Raw genomic sequence first — 22,356 nt, 5'->3', positions numbered from 1 at the left:
CACTGACCGTCACAACCAGCAGCTACCAAAAAGCATGTGCACAAATAATCACAGAAAACTGCTCTGTGCAATATAATAGAATTTATTAATATTAGCAAACGTCCCTGTTGCTCACAAATTCCGACTTGAAGCACATGAACACACCGAAGTCGTAAGAAAGACTTCCGTACTCAGGAAGTGGGACCGTCTGAGGAGGACATAGTGCAGCATAAACACAGAGTGCAGCTGAGGCTAATGGAAATGTCATTAGCTCTGAAGGTATTTGGCCATAAACAAAAGTCTTGGACAAAATAAAAATTTGATCTGATGATAGGGAATCACCAAAGTCAGCTAGCATACTGAAAAATCACAGATTTGTTGCAGTGCACATGCTCTGCCAAAGTGTGCGCAGGATGATGGCTGGAAAAAAAAGTACATGGTAAACTGCTGCGAAAACAAAAAATCATGATCCAACACATCTGTTCATATGGGACTAAGGCTATATTATTCATTCTGCATACTACAGTTACACAAGCCCAATGTGAAGGCTGGAAAGCATCCAGGGATTCTGTCAATGACACTCACATAAAAGACTAACACTAAACCAACAGGATGGCCGACATTTATCATAGCTGTAAGAGGAGAGAACCTCACACTTGTGCTTTAACTCTCACCAGAGCAGAGAGACGCAAAAATTGATAGGAGAGTCGTCTTTACAGATACAAAGCACATTCTGCTTTACAGATATATAGTTTGAGGCTCCTCAGACAAGGCCATGCATCTTCAGCAGTGGCTGTCTCCCTGCTGTATTATCTAAATCCTCCCTGGCCGGCAATCTGTCGGGAAATACAATAGATTCGCTGACTAGGAGAAACAACTGATAATGAAAAAGGATAAGAATGAATATTGGATTTTTTGTTACATTTTACAAGGTCTGAGCGCACATAGTCAGTGGGCCTGAGTTGCTGCACAAACTCCTAAAACTCCACATGATGTATGATGTCACTGCCACCATCCAGTAGTCGCTGGGAACGCTGGGTCATCATTTCTCTGGTTAATGTCTGGAAAAACTTTGAGGCCAACTGTGACATAAGGGCTCAAAGTAAGTGATGCTGCAAGAAATGAAGCCAAAAACATATTTTATTGGATTTGTGTCTAATTAAGTGAGGCAGGGTGAGCGTGGCAGAAATTTCAGCAGACATTTCACAATATACAAATTACTCTGTAATTTACTCTGAGTGCTGGCACAAGTTGTTACATTCTCCATTCAAATTAAAGCAGATGACACATTTATGTCAATTTTTCTTTCCATTTCAAATTCCACTCTCATCATTTGAATGCTTTAATTTGACGTCCCACCAAATCATTTCAGACATGACCAGTATCACTACTACAGCACTCTGACATCCTAATTCTACCACAACACTCTGACAATGAATCTGGAGGTGAAATCTAATTTAAAAACTAGTAACGTTTTACTTCAGTTTAACTGCTGAATTTAATATGAATGATTTGCATATCCAACAACTTCGTAATACTGTTTGATGTGATTCATTTGTCAAAACTGATTTGTATATTAGATGTACAAGAATCAGTAAAATCATTTACACTTTCACAAGAGTCAACTACCATCTGTTGTACTTGATATTGGAGTAGATTGTCTTTTAAAGGGGCACTTTGTAGTTTCGGAGAAGAAATTCTAACTCAGAATTTGAATGTTTACATGATGAGGTACTAATACAAACTCAGAAGTATTTATTTTTCCATAACTGTTTGAAGCTGGAAAGGTGGCAGGGTCTGCCAGATATAAGCAAAGTAAAACAGTATGAAACTGTGTCAGTTTGTCTATTCAGTCATGAAAACAAAGGGAGGTTGTTTATTTAGTTTGTCTGTCATTGAAGATCTTTCTCTTCTGATTAAAATTTCTTTCCCAAAACCAAAAAAGTAATGTACCTTTTAACAAGAACCATATCACCGAGCAACGAAACACCCACATGAAAAAAACAGACTTAAATATATTCTTAAAAAGTGTATTTCATATACTTGAGTGTACTTTTTAAATGTTTAAAATGACTAAACTTGACGTTCTTAACTTGTACTAAATATACTGAAAGCTGCACTTGAGTAGCTGCTATCTGTATAGACCCCCTATATCCTTAGAAACTGTGTTCAGAGAGGAAAACAAGAGAGGAACAACATGGGAATGTAAGAAACATCAGGGAGAGCAGCAGTGGAGGGATCCCTGGATGGACAGTTGTGACAGGTCTTGTCCTGTCTGACCTGCAGTCCTCAGTCTGTTCCCACCAGTCATCTAATCGTCACCTGCTAGCACACCTGTTCCTCAGTCCCTGTAATCAAGCACTTTGAATATACACCTGCCCACAAATGGGATCCAACTGCCAGATTGTTCAGTGTAGCTCCACGTCATTGAGCTTCAGCCATCTTTTCCTGTTTGCTTGTTTGTAAGTTTTGATCTCTACCTGTTTTTATCCGCCTGCCTGCTCCCATCTGGTCCTGTTTGCCTTTGCTGAGTGTCAACTTCTGTCCTGAAAATAGACCAAATAAACCCCACTTTAATATCACCTGCTCTGCCTTCGTGTTCTGCTTTGAGACACACAACACCTATCAGACCTGTGATGATAAAAGGATCTATTAATCATCATGCTGTCTTAATTAAAGGGTAGATCCACCAACTCTACACATTAAAGTGTGTTAACAGGACTTGGGGAGGACTACTGCCTATGTGGAGTAAGTAAAAAGTATAAAGCCTTTTGTGGCTCCAGAGGAAGTAAGATGTAATCACTCAGTGGCTAAGTTGCATTGTGGGTAATATAGGCACCGAGTTTTGAAAAGCACTCCTATAAGACTGCTGGATCATTATGGACGGTTTTAAAACAAATGATCGAAATACAGCAGAACCAGAGATATTGGATATTTTATTCCACCCATTTTTCTTTCTTTCAAAACCACCTACACCTACATTACCCACAATGCAACTAAACCATTACACACTGCTTCTACTGGAGCCACAAAAGGCTTCATAGAGAGGCAAAGTTACACCCCGGAAAACAAATGTGCAGGATTTCACCTCTGTATTCGGTAGTAGTACTCTCCAAGACCTGTACACACACTTTAATTTGTAAACTCAGTGGAGTTACCCTTTAAATGTCTCATATTCAAACTCATAATACACTTAATCACAGATGTCGGTCTCAGTTAGTCCCAAAAATGTAAAATAAATAAACCTTCAGTGCAATCACAGGACAAACTCTTTTGACCTGATTGGTGAGTCACTTTAAGTCAAGCTCAGTTTGGGAAGCAGAGGTTTGCCAAACTGGAATCGTATCCCAACTTGGTCAATTTAGCTCAAAGTTGGATGCACTTTGTCAGAAATTAGGCTGGCAAATGTTGGTATAGCATTGTTAAATTCAAATTTCATCCAGTATATTGACTGAAAGGATAAATGCAGACGCCTCAGCAGCTCACACAGCGGAGAAGGAAAATATCTGGATTGTGCTTTGAGTTCCAGCTTCAGTGCAATATGAGGGAGGTCACAAACAACTCCTCGCTTTTTGTTTTTTATGAGACTGTCCTATGTGAGTAGGTGGAGGCCGTCTCCTCTTCAAAATGATTTAATGTAAATGTAAATGTGCCACAAAAGACGTCAAATCAAAACAGAGGGACACACCCTGAACCCATAACATGACTTCATTTTCCATTTACTTTTTTTTATTTTGTCTGACACCACATTGAAATTCCTTCCGCAGGATAATGTCACAGGGCAGTCTCTGTAATGCTTCACTAGGCTGCTATATTCTCGTTTTAGTTGAGTTAGCAGTGCAGGTTTGTCATAAAAATGCAGTTGCACACATGCCAATGCATCTTATTACTGTTGGAGGAGAGGATACAATTTACATTTGTGAATTCTTCAGAAACTTTGGAGCAACAGTGACACTGAACCAAGGACTTTTTATTCTATTGATTTATGTTCTTTCAATTTCTCAGTGTTATTGTTGAGGTGAGATTCGGACACAATGAGCTGCGGAGCATTTCTCCACATCATGAATCAGACTGATGCACACTGCAGACCTTGGTTTATGTAAGGCTTATGCAACAAAGTCATTCACTTTCTGTTTTTGTATTATAATAGAATATCTTAGTTTATACATAAATTGGATCTATAAACCTGCTTTTAACAAGTTTACCACTTAAAACTGCTCAAGCTTAATTTATGCAGGTCACAACCCTGAATAATCACTCATGCAGTGGAAAAATGAGTGCAGGACTCCTCGTAGGTAGGAAATGGTGTAACGTCTGCTGTTTCCACTGGAAAATAAATGTACAAATTGAGTGGAATTGTGGTTTAGCAAATTAGATCACTCTTAACATGTTGGTTCTTGAGATATAAGATCACAATTATTGTTCCCTTGAGGCACTGCGTTTTGCGAGTGGAGCATCTTAAGCGCCCTGGAAAAAGCATCATCATTACATCTGAATGGCATTTCTTGGATCCACAAAGTGAAATTCGCCTTCTGCTTTGAATACTACTGGTATAATTTTTCAGTACTAGAATATATTTTAAAACGGGTCTTTTATTTCCAGAGTAAATACACTTATAATCCTTGAAGTGTAGAGTAAACGATAGGTAAATTACAGTTCTAAGCTGTAAAAAAGCTTTTCAGTGCTCAACTCGACAGGTGACATGTATTTTTATTTCCTTTAACCTAAACTGGGCCTGTCATTTGATGCCAGCAGGCGACTAAAAAAACAGGTGGGCACTGTGTTAAAGGGAGCTCAGAGAATGTTTTAATGCCTCCTGAATTCAACTTGTGGTTGTAACTTGTAGTCAGACATATACATATACATATACATATACATATACATATACATATATATGGTATTAAATAATGACTTTTACACCTTGTTGCCTCCGCCAAGGAGTTTTCACCCGTGTCCGTTTGTTTGTTGGTTGGTTTGTCAGCAGGATTACAAATAGACAACTGAACGGACTTCCACAAAATCTAAATGAAGGATTGGTGTCAGCCCAGAATAGACCCCATTAACCTTTGGTGTCAATACAGATAAAGCGACGGCTCTAGCAAGTGTCTCTCTTCTTTAGCATTGCAAAATAGGACGTTTATTATTATTATTATTATTATTGTTCATTATTAAGAGAACAATGCATGAATCTTGATGAAAAAGAGATTTGATTTAAATATATCATAGAGAGCAGTCTTTTTTCAGCTGCTATATGGTAACAAATACTTATAGAAACCTGCAACTACCACCGATGTGCAGCTGAGATAATGGGAATTCAGACCAAGTACCAATGTTGAATAAACTTTGTTGAATTAAAGTGGCCTTGCCCAGAGATATGCACTCTGCTGAGTGCCACGCTCGTTATAATGTTAAATAAACACTTGAAAAAAAACCAGCTATAAAAGCCCTCATAGTCAAATTCAAATTATGTTTGTGGAGGGTAACATGAGCAAAAGTCCGATTTAGCTCTAATTAAGAGTCTATTTTTGTGAAACACTCAATTTCAAGTCAGTGTTCATTTGAACATCAGCAAAATGTACATATGTGTCAAAAGCAGAAGTACCCTGCAGCAGAATAACCCTTCTGAGAGTTATATTATGTTATATTATCAGATCATTATTACTGGTGCATAAACCTGTGAGTAGCATCTTAATGGAACAGAAAACACTTATGCAAAATGTACAGTGAGTATTTAAAATTTCACTGAAGTTGGCAACAGTACTTGATTTAATGTATTTAATTATGGATTACTGGCTTCTATCATAGACAGCAGGAGAAAAATCGTGTGTGTGTGTGTGTGTGTGTATTCTGTAATCCGCAATCAGAATCAGTTTCTTTTTCTTTCTTTCTTTCTTTCTTTCTTTCTTTGTAAAATCTGGGGTGGGTTGGGAGGGTTACTTTAAAGAAGTATTCCAATAGTTATTAATTACCTGATAAAACATTTTGTAACGTAATCCAAGTATTACAATATTAAAGTAATGTAATTTAATTACTCTCCATTACTTTTGGATTACCTCGATACCGAGCATTTGACAATGAAGAATAGAGAAAAGAAAAATGTAAATCTTAATGTCTTTAAATCTGACCATAAAATAAATTAATTTAAAAATATGCTACTTTGGCTTTGATGCAATCTGCAAAGTAAACAAACTACTAGTAACTAAAGTTATCAAATAAAAACAAGTGGAGTAAAAAGTAGCCAATACAATTTTTGCCCCCGTTAGAGTGTAGTTTGTAGTCCTAAAAAACTGAAATCAGTTAGCATTTTTGCACATCCAGTTCCCTCGTCTCAAAGACTGAGGTTTTTATTGTTATTTGGTTAAATGCCTAAAATAAGATCTGTGGTTACCACAGGTGTTCTACAGCATAAAATACATCATTAAATGTCCCACAATTTAATTATAAAATGCTTATGTGTCCTAAAAACAGCGGTTGCTAACAAGTGGCTAAATGAGACTACAGATGGTGTCACGGACATTAAACGTCATCACACCGAACACGGGGACTCATCTACTCACTAGTCCATTTTTACAAACTATTCTAACTTTAACTTTACAACTTGAAGATTGATCAATTTAAAGAAAATGTGTATACTAATTGTGTAGTAAGACACTTAGTGGTGGTGACGTTTAAGTCATGCAACCGCAACGTAGTCTGTTTATAGCCTAACGTTAGCTTTTTACTCCTTGCGATTTAATTTGCGCTTCGAAAATCAGAGAAGTGGTGTTCATCTGTGAACAGCGATAATCAGCGATAATCCAAAATCTAATTAAAAAATCCCATTGGAGGGAACCATGGCGATGCTAACTTCAGGGTTAGCCTACAAAAATACGCCATCACTACACCAATGTAAAAAGTAGCTGAAAATGGAAATACTCGAGTACAGTTTTGAGGTACTTGTACGTAGACTAAAATACTTAAGCCTACACCCCCAACACTGGTTTCAAGTTTTATTGCTCTCGCCCTCTGTGGTCACTTGTGCATTTCTCATAAGTCTAATAACTTTTTAAAAACCATCTATGCCAACTTGTCACGGCTGTGTGAATGAACACAAACTCGGTCCTTCCTGTCCTGAGTGGGACTTTAACAGCTTGGCCCCGCTGGCAGCCTCCTCCAGCCTGTAAAGTGACGGAGGGGCTGTAATTTGAGAGTGGCGCTGAGGTATTATTAGCCAAAAACCCAAGCGCGGCACTTGAGACATCCAGATGTTGCGTTTGAGGCACCAAGTGAAGTCGGCTGTCGGCTACAACCGTCTCCACGCTGAACAAACTTCCATACACAACCTTCCTGTTCACGTACAGTGATGGAGGCTGACAGGCTCGACTGAAGGAAGAGAAGAGACACTTTCATCTGCTTGGACAACGGGGATAGTGAGCAGGACGTGAAAGCCACAACAAAGCGTGAACTAACTGCGCAGTTTGGACGTTTAAACCTGACTGAAATGTTTGTGTTTCTACGCCGGGTTGGAGTTAAATAGTGCACCGGTGTGACACTTTGGCTGTGGAAACGTTTTAAACTCTTATATTTCCATACTTGTGTGCGTGTTTTTGGACAAGTGAGGGCATCATGGCTTTTCTTCACTTGCTCCTGTGTGCCGGGATGTTATCACTGCAGACTTGTGGAGCCTTTTTCACCGGACCGCTACATCCGGAGATGTCCAACGGCACTTTCCATCACTACTTCGTGCCGGACGGTGACTACGAGGATAACGACGACCCGGAGAAATGTCAGATGCTTTTCAAAATGACCGACGAGCGAAAGTGCGGGCTCGACGAGGACCAGGACGCCGTCATACGGGACGATTTCACCATCATCAAGAGGCAGATCGAGGACTCGGCCAGGGTGCTGGAGGGGATCGGGAAAAGCATCTCGTACGACCTGGACGGAGAGGACAGCTACGGGAAGTATCTGCGGAGGGAGACGGCGCAGATAAGCGAGGCTTTTACAAACTCGGAGAAGTCTCTGCTGGAGCTGGAGGTGAAATTCAAGCAGAGCCAGGAGAGCGAGCTGAAGGAGGAGCACCGGCTCAACGACGACTTTCTGAACATGGTAGTGCACACACGGGACGTCCTGAAGGACACGCTGGACATTTCTCTGGGACTGAAGGACAAGCACGAGCTCCTGTCTCTGATCATCCGCAGCCACGGCACGAGGCTGAGCAGACTGAAGAACGAATACATGAAGTTCTGAGAGAAAGTAGTTCCTGCTACACCGATCAATACAGTACTATTTGTTACTGTTTTTAAAAAATAATAATTTTAAGGGTTGAGTGTGACCATGAGGCAGGGGTGACAAATTTGTACAATCATATCAGGGATAAAACTAAAAGTGTAAAAAAGTGAAAGAACAAAAAAATAACACATTTTCTCATTAAAGGTGCACTATGTTGTTTTGGGGAAGACATTTTAATCAGGAGACACCTAAACAAACTAAATAAACCAACTCGTTGTTTTCATGACTGAATAAACAAACTTACTTTTAAGGACAACACAGTTTCATACTGTTTTACTTTGTTTATATGTGGCGGACCCTGCCACCTTTCTAACTTCAAACAGTACTCTGGGGACCTTATTTTTCTTCTGAGAACAGCTTGTTTATTCATCATGGAAAACATAAATCTTTCTGAGTTCTTATTAATACCTCATTAATACTGTAAATGTTCTTCTCAAAAACTATATAGTGCCGCTTTTAAAATCTAGAGCAGTGGTTCCCAACTTGGGGGTCGGGACCCATCAAGTGGGTCAAAAGTTTATTTACTGTTTATCTGAGATCACAAAATGATTAATGGAATCTCACATTTTTGATTTTTTTTCTTGCAAAATAGACGGACAGTTCACCTTTGCTGTAGCTGGAAATTTATTAAATTGAACAATCTGGAAGTTTTTGAAATGAAATGTCTCAGTTGCTCACTAGAAAAAAAGTCTGGGAACCATCATGCAGATAGTTTGGGTTTAATTTGCTCAGGTTTTGTGATATCTGGCTCCAAAATTGGAATAATCAAACAGGCACCACAACCCCCCAAAGCCCTGATTCACTGTGTCTTTTCTTTTTTTCTTTTTTTGCTAATTTGGTTATTTGCACATATGTTGCAAACTGACACAGCTAAAGAGCAGTCAGCTGCTTTGTAGAGGGGCCATGTGTCAGAAGGACAGTCCCCTTTTCTACTCACTCCAACCAACTAAATACACCTCATTTTTCTTCATCAACATAAATGCTTTATGCCCTAAGAAATTAGCCAAAATGTTGAAAACGAATCTCGCAATGTTAAAGAACGTGAGAAAAAATAATTCCTGGATCCGCATCAAAAGTTAATGGGGTCTGTTCCTGGTCGAGAACCACCCTACATCCAAGTTAAATGTAAATCTGCTCAGTAGTTTTTTGTGTGCCTACAAACCACCTAACCAACCAACAAAACCAACCAGTCCTTGGTGGAGGTAATTAATAAAGTTAATATTGTCCTCAGTTCTTTAAAATAAAAAATTGATACCGTGAGAAACAGCTGATTCATTCACATCTATTGCGTTCATGACAGAAATCACAAGAGTGATTGCTTTGAAAACCTGGGCATATAAAACCATAACAGTACTGCGAGTGGTGAGTAAGAAAATGTGTTGTTTTAAACTTGAACAAAAAGATTTTAGGAATCTGACACCAACAATTGTACTTTTCATAGAAACACCACAAGGGATGACATCCTCTTTCACAGTAATAATATATGACAATATTGTGATACATTTTCTGGGAAAGAGCCAGCTGACAAATCGTTAATGCACAAGATAACCATTCAGAAATGTCTGCCTCCGGCTGACCCAGCAAACTAAAATACCTAATAAATCAAAGTACTTCATCATATTGATGCAAAAGATCCAATATTGCCATAAAATGTTCCTTGTCTGTGATTTACAATTCACCTAGATACTAAATAGCTACCGCAGTATCAATGATACGGCGAAACCTCTAGACGAATGTATATCATCTGACTGAAATTGTCTTATTACCCACTACTCGTGAACGCTGTAATACTCCAATAAAAACACACAATATTGATAAATACAAATTACAGTCATATTTTCCAATACATAATGTATGGCCTTATTATCCGTCCATCCAAAAACTGTCTCTTTTCATGGTAAATGGTCATTTTTGGTCATTACATTGAATGTGCCTGTGAACCATTACAGGTTTGTGTGTGTGTGTGTGTGTGTGTGTGTGTGTGTGTGTGTGTGTGTGTGTGTGCGTAAAACAACGGCTTACAACATGAGTCAGCCAATCAAAAAAAGTGAGAACAGGAACTATCAGTTTTTAAGACATAAGTACTGTCGTCTGATGAAGGGTTTTCCAAAGCTCATTCAGTCCTTTGAGAGCAAAAATAATGAGCGACGAGTGAGTTTTGGAGAAGATTAGCAGATTCACTTGAGGATTACGAAAAATTTTGGACATGTTGGACAGCTTATGTGTCAGCGTCGATATTCACTAGTGAATGCTTCGTGTGTGGTTTTGATTCTCGCCCCAGAAGTTGAATAAATGAGTTTAGGAAAACTCAGTTGACAGGTTGGACCTCATTTAGCCTGGTTGAATGCTCCTAACATGAGCAACGTTATCGTTGTTCTTCTCTGACAATCCAGATGAATGTTTATAAGAATATCAAAAAATGTTTACATATGAACACCTATCTGTTGTAATGTTTTGCTTTATAGGCTGTAGCACACATTGCACAATTCTTTACTGTTGCGGTGCTAAAGGTTGTGACACGGTTCAAAATGCAAGGCCTTTACTGTGCTGTTGTGCACAGGCAGTATAATCTTGTAAAATGTACAGTGTATTATTATTATTAGAAGTAAGTAAATACTGTGAGTGCCAATATCTTTATTACAGAACACCTTAATATGTATTCTTTGTTTATATAAAGTTTTGAAATAGAGCTGCGTATATCTATTCTTGTTTATGTGGTGGGATGTAATGTGTGGACAGATAAGACTGCAGGCAGCACTCGTGGACTTCATGGTCAAACATTAATCTGTGTGACAACATTCTTAACAGATTGTGTTGTGTCTTCTCAATAAAGAGTTTGGGTTTGAAATACAGTTTTATTGCAAGAACATGTTTTTTTGTGCCATAACTTTTCAATTTTATGAGATATTCCTTTTAAAGCATGTGTGACTTGTTCAAGAGTTGCAATTTGGATTGAAACATTTATTATTGTCACTATTATTAGTCTTTTTAGTAGTTAAAGGATAAGCCAAAAAATGAAAATTTAGTCCCACCCTCATGCTGATGGAAAGTCGGGTGCAGCTTCTCAGTCCACAAAACATTTCTGGAGCTTTGCAGCAAAACAGAGTTGCAGCATTCTCCCATACAGCTGGAGTAGATGGGGACTTGTTTTAAAACATAAAAAAGCTCCATAAAGCTCGTTTATCATAATCCAAGTCTCCAGAAGTGCTGAGATCCCAAATTGATTTGATAAGACGTTATTTACACCATCAGCATGCGGTAGAGCTCGTGCACCTGCTTCAGTTGAGGTGGTAGCTAACACTTTTAGCTTAGCAGCTACAGGGAAGATTTCAGCTTTTAAAAGGGTGTAAATAAATCTTTTCAAAATCAATTTGGGATATCTGCGCTTCTGGAGACTTGGATTATGATAAACAAGCTTTATGGATTCTATGGTTTTTGGTTTTTTGGCTGCTTTTTGGGGGGTTTAAAACAAGTCCCCAACTGTTACTGAAGAGAATGCTGCACACTGTTTTGCTGTGAAGCTCCAGAAATATTTTGTGGACTACAAAACATCACGCAATTTTCCACTGGCATGTACATACATACTTACAAAATATGAATTTTGGGGTTAATTAATCCTTTAATGACGTAAAACTGAGATTAAACCATTCCTTATGTTGCTGTGAACCCCACTGAGCTGCATCCTGGAGGTCGTTGGTTTTCAGCCGACTGCACTAGGACTGCATACTGTAGGGCCACGTGCTTCAAAATGACAAAATTCCTCTAAGTGCTTGTTTTACAAGATTTTGAGGCCTGCTGTTAATTATACACACAGGCAGTGCCCCCCAATGAGTGCTTTGAAGGAAGAGGCTGGTCGTAGGTATTTATGAGGAAGAGACACGTAAGGAAGCTCTGTTGATGGTGTTCTGAGGGGCCTTACAAACAACTTGTTTTTTCCTGTATTCTGCTGTGGTCTGCTAAAAAACAACTTTTTTTTTCAATGCTTCAGCGTTTGAAGGTCATGAATAAGGCTGAGTAAACAGTCTGAAGCTTTGAGTCAAAGAGTTACGTCACTTGTACCCAAAACTCCATAAAACTCCATAAAACTGATAATATCGCAAAGAACAAAGACAGTTTCACAGACTAACACAGGGTCATTGGATACTTTAAGCCGTCTGATTGCACTCATGATGATAAAGACACATTGACCAGACACCTCAAACACCTTTTACCTACTTAGTATGTCCCCATGCGAGGTAACAGCCTCTGGTTTTCTCACAGGTGAACAGGTAATTGCCATTATTTTGAAGGGAAAAAAACTTGGTGACATACGTCATAAACACTACAGCTGTCGTGTGACTTACTTAGTGGAAATCCATCTTCCTACATTGCATTTTTTATTGCATTTTATTTTGTGATATCAAATCCAGTGTTGCATAAGGCAAATGACCTTCACTATGTTTAATCTTTGGATAATTTAAGACGAATGATTACAGTGAATTTATTATGCAAGTTTACATATTGTTTACACGCTGACACTAAACATCGTGTACCTTCGCCATCTGCGAGGTTTACACTCAATTCAAATTAAAGCATGGATAATACCTTACCACAAAGTTTATTCCATGATTCAACTATCAGTGTTAATGTTGTTTTTGTTCATTAACATGTGTGCACTGATATCTGTTGCCAAGGTGACTGATAATAACCATCACTTACCCTTTGAAACTCAGGACTGTCATCATGACAGTGTCACGTCAGTGTGACCAGGTGGGTGACCTGGTGTGCGATTCCGGGTTAATAATTACAAAATGAAGCTTTAAAAGTCTGAACTCAGATGTTAAACCCTTGTTTCACTTGGACTGAAGACTCTACTACACATCTACCAGGTACTGGTCACCTTCCCTATATAATTACAAATATTGCGTACAATTTCCGAAAGCATTATTGTATGGCCATTATTATATACAGCATAAAAACGTGTGCACTGCCACCTTAATTATGAGTTACTGACTTTTAAATAGCATTCATGTTAAAGTTCAAGCCTTAAAACGTTAAGTGTCTGAGAGTTAGGATTACTGTGAAAGACCAAAGTCAGTTTTAAGTCCTATCCTGAAACATACTGGCTGCTGAACATCTGCATGTTAGCATCCTCATGGTGTTAGTATTTAGTTCAAACCACCCCTGTGCTCGCAGTCTCACAGGGCTTCAGCACGGACTGTTGTTAAATTACTCATTTAACAGGGAGCCCCACTAAACCATTGTTCCCCCTGGACTCTTTGTGGTTGAGCAGCCACTGCCCTCTCTATCAACACAGCAATTAAAAGAGGAGAAACCTCTTTTGTCAGGGTGGGGCCACCACACTTTGTTTAATAAAACACAACGTTGTTGGCTCAGGACTCGGTATCAGACTGAAAAGTAGGGCAACGGTCATGCACTTGCAGGGATTATGTCATCGAGTCCAGCCTCCCGTCAACCTTTCACCTACTTTCTCTCTCACTGTCTGACAGCCGGTGTTTGTGTTGACGCCGCTGAGGGGGACGAGGAACCGACGGCAGCGTATCAGCGGTTACAGGTAACGTCTGCTGGTGGGAAACTTTTTAATAAAAATAATAAACATAAACCCTTTTAAAAAGCTGTGAGAAAGGCTCGACTGGTAGCTTCTCTGTTAGCTTTGAAAGTGAGAGCAGGATGTAAACACGACGAGCAGAGACTGACGGTGCGTTTTGAACCAGCTAGCTTACAAGCCGGTTAGCTTAGTTTTCAAAAGCTGGCTGACATAGTGGATGGAACTGTTGTCATGTGCGACGGAAGTGAACTACACTTAGCAACAGCACCGGTAGCTAGCTGAGACTCACACGCTGCTTTGTTGTGTTCAGTGGTCGTATGTTGTGAGCTAAACAAACTCAGACCCTGCCGCTGCTAGAGATGTCACAGCCTGAATAAACTGTCTAGGTAGTTTAAGAAAACAAGCGAAAGTGGAGGCGTATGTCTACAAGTAGCCTGGCTAAGCAAACAAACGCCCAAACTTAGTCGAAGAGGAAGAGAGAGAGCAGGTGCTAGATTAAAACTCAACACAAAAGCCTTTATGGTGTCAGTCCCTCAATCAACTTGTGTTTGATGTCACTGTTGTTGGCACCAATGAGAGCTGCATTGATTAATTTTTGTAGGGCTGCACAATTTATTGAAACCACAATATGGCAAAGTGCAATAAACATGGTACAAGGTCAATTTATTTGTCATTTTTTAAACAAGGGTTTAAAAATTAAATAATCTTAGAGTCTGATTCCTGCTACATCTGTTTTATGGTGTGTTGAGGATCAGGGAGGTCACAGCCTGGGGAAATAAGTTGCTCTGTAGTGTGGTGGTACAGTAGCGGATACTTGTGTATCTTTTGCCAGTTGGCAGCAGGGTAAACAGACTGTGGCTGGTGTGGGTGTTGTGTTTTAGTTACCTTTGGACTCTGTGCCGATGTCTCATTTCACCGATGTCGCTGATGCTCTGTAGATGGGTACTAAAAGCTGTTTCTTGATTATACGATGCATCGTGATGCAGACGTGAAGGATTCTGCATTGATGCAGAGACAGAGCATAATTGAGGGTCTGCAGCTCATGTTGATTGTTGATTGTCGGGCCTCAGCTGGACAATAAAGTTACATTGTGACGTTGCCATGCTTTGAACTGTGGCTAACCATACTTATGTAACTCAGAGTATTTTTTAAAATGGACATCTTGGGGCACATGTCGGATTTTATGACCGGCAGGACGAGACCCACGCTGTGCATGATATCTGCCTCACAACAATTACTAATCACGCTCGCCATTTTCACCTGAAGCTAACATCTGCAGCCATAAATAATAACTGCTAATCAGCCAAGATCTAAAGATGCGCTTTCAACTCTGTGGTCCAACTCTGAGAGAGGTGTGTGCAGCAATGTGTGAGTCAATAGGTGCCTTATCTTAAAGCTGCCATGTGAAAACAATACAATTGTACAATATGTGTACTATTTACTACAATAAACACTCAAGGCACTGCAGATGGATAAATGTTTTGTTTTTGTAAAGATGCAGCTTTTATTTTGTAGACTGCTGTAGTCTGATTATTTGAAGAACTTTCTGAATAAAAGGGGAATTTAAATGATGAAAAGTAGCCATGTTCAGTAATATAGATCACCGAGGATTCATATCCATTCAGTTCCATAAGAATCCAAAGTTATCAAGCAAAAATGATCATTCCTACAACCTTGAATCATATCATTATTGTTATATCTATCAAAACAATTACTACATGATTTTTTTACATTTTAAATACATTTTTACAATATCGTGAAGCCATAACTTTTTGGCCTCCGACTTAGTGATTAACCAGCCACGTCTTGATGACTGATTGACATTTTGGTTAACAGGATTAAATATTTGAAAATTCCAGGTTCTCAAATGTGACAGTTTGCTGCTTTCCTTGTCTTAAAGTGATAGTAAATTGAATGATATCTTTGAATTTTGGACTGATACAGTGATTCCAATGCATCACTATGGGCTGAGGAAATTGCTTATGGATTTGTATGGAACTTTTCAATTTCATGTTTTCTGATTTATCAGCGAGGAACATAATGGTTAATTGAAACCCTAGTTAAAGTGAAACTCTCGCCAAGATGCAACCTAGGCTTTTTTTGTGAAGGAACCCGAGTCAAGCCTTTGTGTAAAAGCATAATTACGACGAAAAAGCCACTTTTAAGATTTACCGTATTTTCGTTTTCGGAGCAAGCTACTGCTAGCGTGAGTTGTTCAAAAACCTTCTTTTGAGTAAACTCTGTGTACACAAACAATGTTCTCAATGCTTGTGTTCATGTGTAGAGACCCTGGTGATACTACGAGCAAAGTTTCATGTTGTGTCGAGTCTTCTTAGTATTTTAAAAATAGCGATTTTGATGCTACCATAATGTGGCCCCTAGCACGCAATTGAAAATTATTTTGACCTGAAAACGAAAATATGGTAAATCTTAAAAGTGGCTTTTTCAGCGTAATTATGCTTTTACATGAATGTTTGACTCGGGTTCCTTCACAAAAAAAAAAAAGCTTAGGTTGCATTTTGGCGAGAGTTACACTTTAAATAATTTTGTGGCTGCAACAAGAAAACAGCTCAACTAGTGCAGGAGTTTGGACTACAGTGCACCTTTTGTTGTGTTTCTTCAAATTATGCTGCTGTTTTGCTGTGCAGCTTTGCCCAGATCTTACCAACACACTGTCAGCAGCCCAGGCTCAGAAGAAACTACAGTCATAATTCCCAAAGCCCCCTGAAAAAGCTCAGAGACATTTTGGCATTGTGTGGGACCATGATTTTGCTTCTTTGATTCGGGTGTAAAGTAGATAAGACTTAAGATTTAAGCTGCAAAAAATGTTGTCGATGCTTTTCAACTCATCCGTGCATTATTTTAGCATCCTCACTCTGGCTCATGATGTACTCATGATATACTGCTACTTCATTTGTTTAGAATTGTGACATAAGTAAATTTAGCCTGGCAGGAGACTCTCGCTGTTTTGTAACTTGTAAAATTCAGTTTATTATTCACACCTAGTTTTTAAACATCACAGCTGAAAGAGTGAAGTCTTCTCTGTCTCTGTCTCCACAGAGTTGTTGGTCCTTGCTGTTCAAGAGACATAGTTGCCTGCAGAGAACCATTCAGAATGTGGATGAGTACATTTTCACGTGTCGCCCTGCCTGCCCTGCAGAGGAGCAGCTCTGCCATTGCCTACCAGGCTCTAAGGGCTAGTAGCAGACCAGGACTACAGTCTGCAGGTCAGCTGTCCTCTCGTCTGACCGCAGTGCAGCTTCGTGGGCAGCAGACATTGGGGTCAGCTTCCCTCCCTCTGGTTCCCCACTCAGTCAGGCATGCCAGGGCCCTCGATGAGGAGAGGATGATGGAGGTGGAGTGGGAGGATGGAGGCCAAAGTCTGTACCCATTCACATGGCTGAGAGACAACTGCCAGTGTCCACTGTGTACCCTGGAGTCAGCTCAGGCCCGGAAACTGTTGATGGCTGATCTTGATATCCACACAGGGGTCGACACTGTGGAGGTCCTCAATGACAACAAGGTAGGCTGCTACTATCTGACTTTTCCATACACATTTACTGACTTCGCTTGACCTGGTTTGACTCGACACTTCAGATTTGCATTTCCACAACAACAGGGGAATTGCTTGGTGTGTCTTTAACTAATAATCTGCTTCTCTTCAGTAGTGGTCAATGGAGCGACTGTAAATACTCTTCTCCCTACAAGATTATTGAAGAGTAGCGAGCTAAACGTTTCATTTCCTATAAATTCTTCACAATGAAGTTATCCAGAAGCTTTTATTATGAAGCAGAAAATCAGGAAATGTTATGCGACTTCCAGCTGAAAGCGAACATGATGGAGCAGTAAAATAAAGCAGATATCTGAAAGTACGAACAGGGATGCAGGACAGAAACTAGAGGTTCAGATAGAAGCTACAGAAGTACTGAGAGCACAGTAACTTTTAAAAACACCTGTCGCTCTGGTATCTTGAACAGACATTGGTCTTGCAATTGCAGTACAAGCTTGTTTTAGGGGGAGAAGAGGTGTTGGCACTGGTTGGCTGTGAGACGTCACTGCAGCCTGCTAGCAGGCGGATACGAAATGTTCCATTTTGGGAATGGTAATGGAAAGGTAAATCAGCGTGGCTTAGTTTGACTCGATGTGGCCAAAAGTGCCAGTGAAAAAGCCCCATAAATGTCATGATTTGTACATTTTACAGAGCCTACATCCTAGTTCAGCGTTAACTTTCTTTAATACTGTAGTTGGGTTCGGTTTTAAAATTCCCCTGAATGGTGATAATGGACATTTTGGATGTATTAAGTTTCATGTTCACTTACCGTTACGCTTGTAATAACTAAAACCTCTAAAATCCTTCATTTCATTGCACAATATCACTACCTAGTGGGATATTATTGTTATAAGGTGAATATATAGTATGATACTTTCAAGAAACTGTTAAGCCCCTTACATTTTTTATTTTATTACTCTGCATTTTTATTTATCTTTGTGTGTTAAACAACACAACTTGTACTATACTTTGGTATCATGAATCTTGTTTATTGATGGAATTTACACTTTGCTGACTGTTTGAGGGCAACTGCCTGGTGATAGACTGTGAGGTAAGACGATCTAATTTTGGCAGAGGCACACGTTCAGCCTGACCTTTAAGTCCTCCAGAGACACCACCTGCGTCCCTCTGCTCGCAAAGGTGGTTTGGCCCCTCGAGTGGGACCCAGATATAAACAGATTGCTTTGACGTGACAGTGTTGCCAAGCTACCTTGTGCCATTTGCTTTTGTTGATAGAAATCAAATTCAATAAGTATACTGTATTGTTTTTTGTTTCCTGTGCCAAGATTTACAGAGAGAAGCTTATCGTCGTGAGTGTGTGTTTTCGAATAGCACAAAAATAATTTCATCCTTGCCTCTGGCTATAGACAAAGATTAGAGGACACACTGGCCAAAATCCTCCATGAGTAGTTTTTAAAAAAGCAGATGGTAAACATTGGAAATCCTTATTTGAAAAGGGAAAAAAGCATTTCCTTCTCAGTTTTATGAATCAAAGGGCATATTTAAAGTGTATCCTTAAGGGGCAGATGAATATTATTTCCGGAAATGAGAAATAAGAAAATCTAAAATCTAAAGTATTTTTTAAAAAAAGGATATCTATATCAGTAAAGGTTTTCATTTACTCTTAACTTGAAAGAGAGATGGTGCACTTTCATTTGATGGCTCATAATTACAAAATATTAAGAGGTGGAAACATGGAGAGAAAAGAAGAGCTAAAATGTCTCGACCAGTTTTGGGATCAATAAGCCTTTTGTCTTTCCACAGGTGTCCATTGTGTGGCCGGACCAACACACCAGTGTGTTTGACGCAGAGTGGCTGAAGAAACGCTGTTTCTCTCCTGCTGCCAGACGAGCAATGCAGGAGGAACTTTTCCTCAACAGTGAGTCCAGCTTTTCTAATTTAAATTTCATTTGTCTTTAATATAAGTTTTTGTTGAAGGTGTTTTAGAGAGGTGATTCATTTTTGCAAGATGAGGTTGAGGTGCTGTTGTATTGTGTTATAGACGGGTGTTTGTATTTATTTGTCCGCCTCATTTATATCATTAGGGGAGCCTAAATAACAGAAGCACCTCTCAATATAATTAAATACAGTTTAACAGTTAAATACTGTTTAACAGCACTACAAACTACAGCTTCCAAAGTGAGTCAAAACCCTCTCTGAAACAGTTTCAACTGAACATTAAAGACTTCACACATGGAGGATTTATTACAGGACTGTTGTGGTGAACTGCATTAGTTTGAATTCAGGGTACTTAAAAAATAAATTCCAATGGTCACTTTATTGTGTGTCAGAGGCTTTTTATGCAGAGCCTTTCTGATGTACTTGAAAACTACAATGTGCTCATCTCCTCCCAGATGTATAAACTGAATGCATGCACAAATGAAGTCATTGTGGTAGTACCGATAAGATAAAAAAAAACAATGATTTTCATAGTTCATACAAACTGCTGTAATGAAAGGCCAGTACTGACTGAACCGTACTGGTGTGATCACTTTCGAATTGATTACCCTGTAGTTGATGTAATGTTTAAAGAGATGTATTTTAAAGAAGGCCATGAATCACAACACAGCTTTCCTAAAAAATAACAGCATGAACAAAACACTGTCATGAATTACTGCATTTTCAAAGTTGTATCTTCGAACAGAAATTCGTCTGCTTGCCAAGCAGCGAGTGTTACCTGTTTGTACATGAATAACAAACCGTCAGACCCGATGAAGCTCGACATGGATGACAGTTTCCTCACTGTGACCACATTCACTGTGATTTATTACAGAAAACAAGAGGATCTAATTTTCATATTTTCCCATCGCTGTAACCACAATTGAGAGTGTGTACTTGTGTACATTCCAGCATGACATTCAATGTCTGTTTTAAAGTCAGAATAAAAAATAAAACTGAAAGTGCTTCTGCTTTAGCAGTGCTACAGATAAACAGTAATTTCTGTCTTCAGTTGTATGATTTTTATGTTTTGATGTCTAGTTCTTTGCTTCCCATCTCCCATTGTTGGTTCATGAAAGAGAGAGTGAACACAGCACTCAGCTGAAATTAATTTCACCCTGACACAAGTGTAAAATGACAAAAAGTGAAATTTGTGATTTATGCACTCTAGAGGTTTATGGACTTTTTTCAGTCATCATTTCTCTAGTTCTCTTATCTTTTTTCCTACTTTTAAAATAATTGTTAATATAATATAATACAATAAGTGTTAATTAAAATTATCTGAAAAAAAAAGTCTTAATTAGGTGTTTTACATGCTTAATATTTTGAATGTAATTTTACAGTGACAGTCGGTCACTGTCAAGGATGTCACAGTATCGCCTTCATCGACTACGAGGAACCCGGCCGTAATCCACAACGACAGACTATCCTGCACCCCCAACATCAGATTTGCCCTCTACATTATCCGCACGATCCGGTCTTTCCTCACAAAGGAAAGATGAGGGCTTGAAAATTGTTTCTATTTTTAATTCTTACTCTATCGCAGTGACGTTGTGGTTTGTTTCTTGTGACAAGTGTACTTATTGTAAGTCGCTTTGGACAAAAGTGTCTGCTAAATGTAAATGTATTAGGTTAACACTTGGCATGTGGGAACAGCAGGAATTGAGTGGTATTGGACAAAAGGCTTGTTCATGATCAACATTTAATCAAGAAGCTGCGCTCTGATGTTTGTGTGTAGCTGTTATAATAAAAATTAGTGAACTTTCTCCACTAACCTCTCCTGAAGAAAAAAAGATGCCCCTGATTTAAACTCTTCTTTCCACACATTTTTTTTTCTCAGTAACATAACAGGGTTGTTAAGGAAGTAGGATTTTCTACAGACTGGAAAGAGAAGTCATTTTACAGTACATTTACAATGGCCCAATACACTTTACAGCCTGCCAGACAGCAGAGGAGAAAGTTTAGCTATGGAACAAGGTAGCGGCGTTTCAGTGGAGCGGGGGATGGACTGAAGTCGGTTTGTGTACACACACGTGGTCCTGAAGGACCCACAGGGCTGAGCGGCTCCTGCTCTGTTCCACACTGATTAAGGTCGTGTGTGTGCGGTGTTGCAGAGCTCCTCCATTCATGTTGAAGTGTAAACAGATCCCCCTCATAGCAATTTACAGACAGATAGGCTTTTTTGTAGTGGAGATTCTTTTCAGCCGTTCTCAGCGCAGAGCCAGGAGCGCTCCTGGAAGATACTGCTAAGCTCATACACCAAAATACAATACAAGATGACGTGGGCGCACACACACTCTGGGTTTAATTATTTCCTCATGAGCACCGGCCTGAAATTCTTTTGCACCAGAAAAAATCGGGAAAGGTAGCGTTCACCTCCGAGTATTTTGCTCACATTGTCACTCCTTACTTCTCCATGACGTTAACTCACTGAAGCGTAGTCCACAGTTTGAATTTCTGTTTCCTTTTTCATGCAGTGCACCTAGATTTTACAGGCCCACGTTTGCCTGTTAAAGTGTTCTCAACAGTGAAAGTTAAGCACACTCGGGACACTGTGAGGTCAATATGAAAATTGGAGCTCTGGGGATATTATTCAGCCTGTACTATACCTCCTGTTCTTATGTCTGAAGTAATGTTTTTTCTTCTGCTTTTACCGTTTCTATGGAGTTTTGCAACTCAAACCGCAGTGTGTAGTTGAACAGCAGCAGCAGGAGCAGCAGCAGTTATTATTGGAGGGAGAACTGGTATCATTCAAGGACACTTAGAAATAACAGCTTTTAACATGTTTACTTTACAGTCTTAAATAGGGAAATCAGCTAGAATGTGTTTAAGTTGTGTAGCGCTGCAACGATTAATCGTCTAGTTGTCTACTTTTAAATGAATCCCCACAACTTTTTTGATAATCTATTAATCAGTTTGAATATTTATTTAATTATATAAAAGAACAATTCTGAGTCAGCCTTCAAAGTCTTTGAATTGTGGACAAAACAAGACATTTGAGGACGTCATCTTGGGCTTTAGGAAACACTGATCGACATTTTCCCCCATTTTCTGACTAACAACAAATCGT

The 22,356-nt window shown here is 39.2% G+C and overlaps 2 protein-coding genes and 1 long non-coding RNA gene across 6 annotated transcripts in view; 2 read left to right on the top strand and 1 right to left on the bottom strand.

Annotated features, from left to right (window-relative positions):
• Positions 1-1,251: 1,251 nt before the first annotated feature.
• Positions 1,252-14,854, bottom strand: LOC311251222. Its single transcript, XR_014621371.1, has 3 exons — positions 14,684-14,854; positions 2,460-2,525; positions 1,252-2,327 (listed from the first exon to the last, which is right to left on the bottom strand). It is a non-coding gene; the product is annotated as an uncharacterized lncRNA (long non-coding RNA).
• Positions 7,070-11,102, top strand: fibinb (fin bud initiation factor b). The gene has a single exon (XM_084352060.1). It carries the CDS (start codon positions 7,585-7,587, stop codon positions 8,206-8,208), a length of 624 nt encoding a protein of 207 aa, XP_084208186.1. The 5' UTR covers positions 7,070-7,584; the 3' UTR covers positions 8,209-11,102.
• The window catches only part of bbox1 (butyrobetaine (gamma), 2-oxoglutarate dioxygenase (gamma-butyrobetaine hydroxylase) 1), a 24,408-nt gene continuing 15,021 nt past the window's right edge, over positions 12,970-22,356 (top strand). Inside the window, exons 1-4 of one of the 4 annotated variants that reach the window (XM_084343226.1) lie at positions 12,970-13,118; positions 13,740-13,804; positions 16,859-17,321; positions 19,113-19,227. In XM_084343226.1, the coding sequence (XP_084199352.1) occupies positions 16,914-17,321; positions 19,113-19,227 (523 nt within the window). In that variant the 5' untranslated portion in view covers positions 12,970-13,118; positions 13,740-13,804; positions 16,859-16,913. The other 3 variants (XM_084343229.1, XM_084343228.1, XM_084343227.1) reach the window with 3 other exon arrangements.

This window comes from Pagrus pagrus (genome assembly GCF_965226575.1).
Source record: "Pagrus pagrus genome assembly, chromosome: 1".
Classification (NCBI taxonomy): domain Eukaryota; kingdom Metazoa; phylum Chordata; class Actinopteri; order Spariformes; family Sparidae; genus Pagrus; species Pagrus pagrus.
The sequence above is the reverse complement of the archived record's forward strand: the minus strand, read 5'-3'. Positions and strand labels throughout refer to the sequence as shown.